Below are 282 nucleotides of genomic sequence, written 5' to 3' on the forward strand. Positions count from 1 at the left end.
TTCTCCAGGCTGGACGGTTTTCAACCGAGGGAAGAGCTGGGTGGTTTGGGCTGGGATTTTGCCCAGTCAGAGAAGCCCAGTAGCACCTACCAGCAGCCCGATAGCAGCTTCGGGGTTTACTCGGGCTATGTTTACCAGCCGGGCTCGGGAGCGTACGGCGCCTGCCAGAGCTACTGGCAAGGCAACGGTTACTGGGACGTGAGGTCCGCCAGCAGACCTTCCGTCGTTAGTTACGAGCGGGGGCAAGTGCCCGATTCTCTAACGGAGGATCACGAGGGGCAC

At 60.6% G+C, this 282-nt stretch overlaps 1 protein-coding gene across 1 annotated transcript in view; it reads left to right on the forward strand.

Moving 5' to 3' along the window:
* The window catches only part of SETD2 (SET domain containing 2), a gene marked incomplete at both ends in the record, with an annotated part of 15732 nt that overhangs the window by 3098 nt on the left and 12352 nt on the right, over positions 1-282 (forward strand). Inside the window, one exon of the mRNA XM_009871873.1 lies at positions 9-279. Within this exon, the coding sequence (XP_009870175.1) occupies positions 9-279 (271 nt within the window). The remainder of the gene's footprint in view (positions 1-8; positions 280-282) is intronic.

Source organism: Apaloderma vittatum, unplaced genomic scaffold (assembly GCF_000703405.1).
Source record: "Apaloderma vittatum isolate BGI_N311 unplaced genomic scaffold, ASM70340v1 scaffold29026, whole genome shotgun sequence".
NCBI classification, from domain to species: Eukaryota; Metazoa; Chordata; class Aves; order Trogoniformes; family Trogonidae; genus Apaloderma; species Apaloderma vittatum.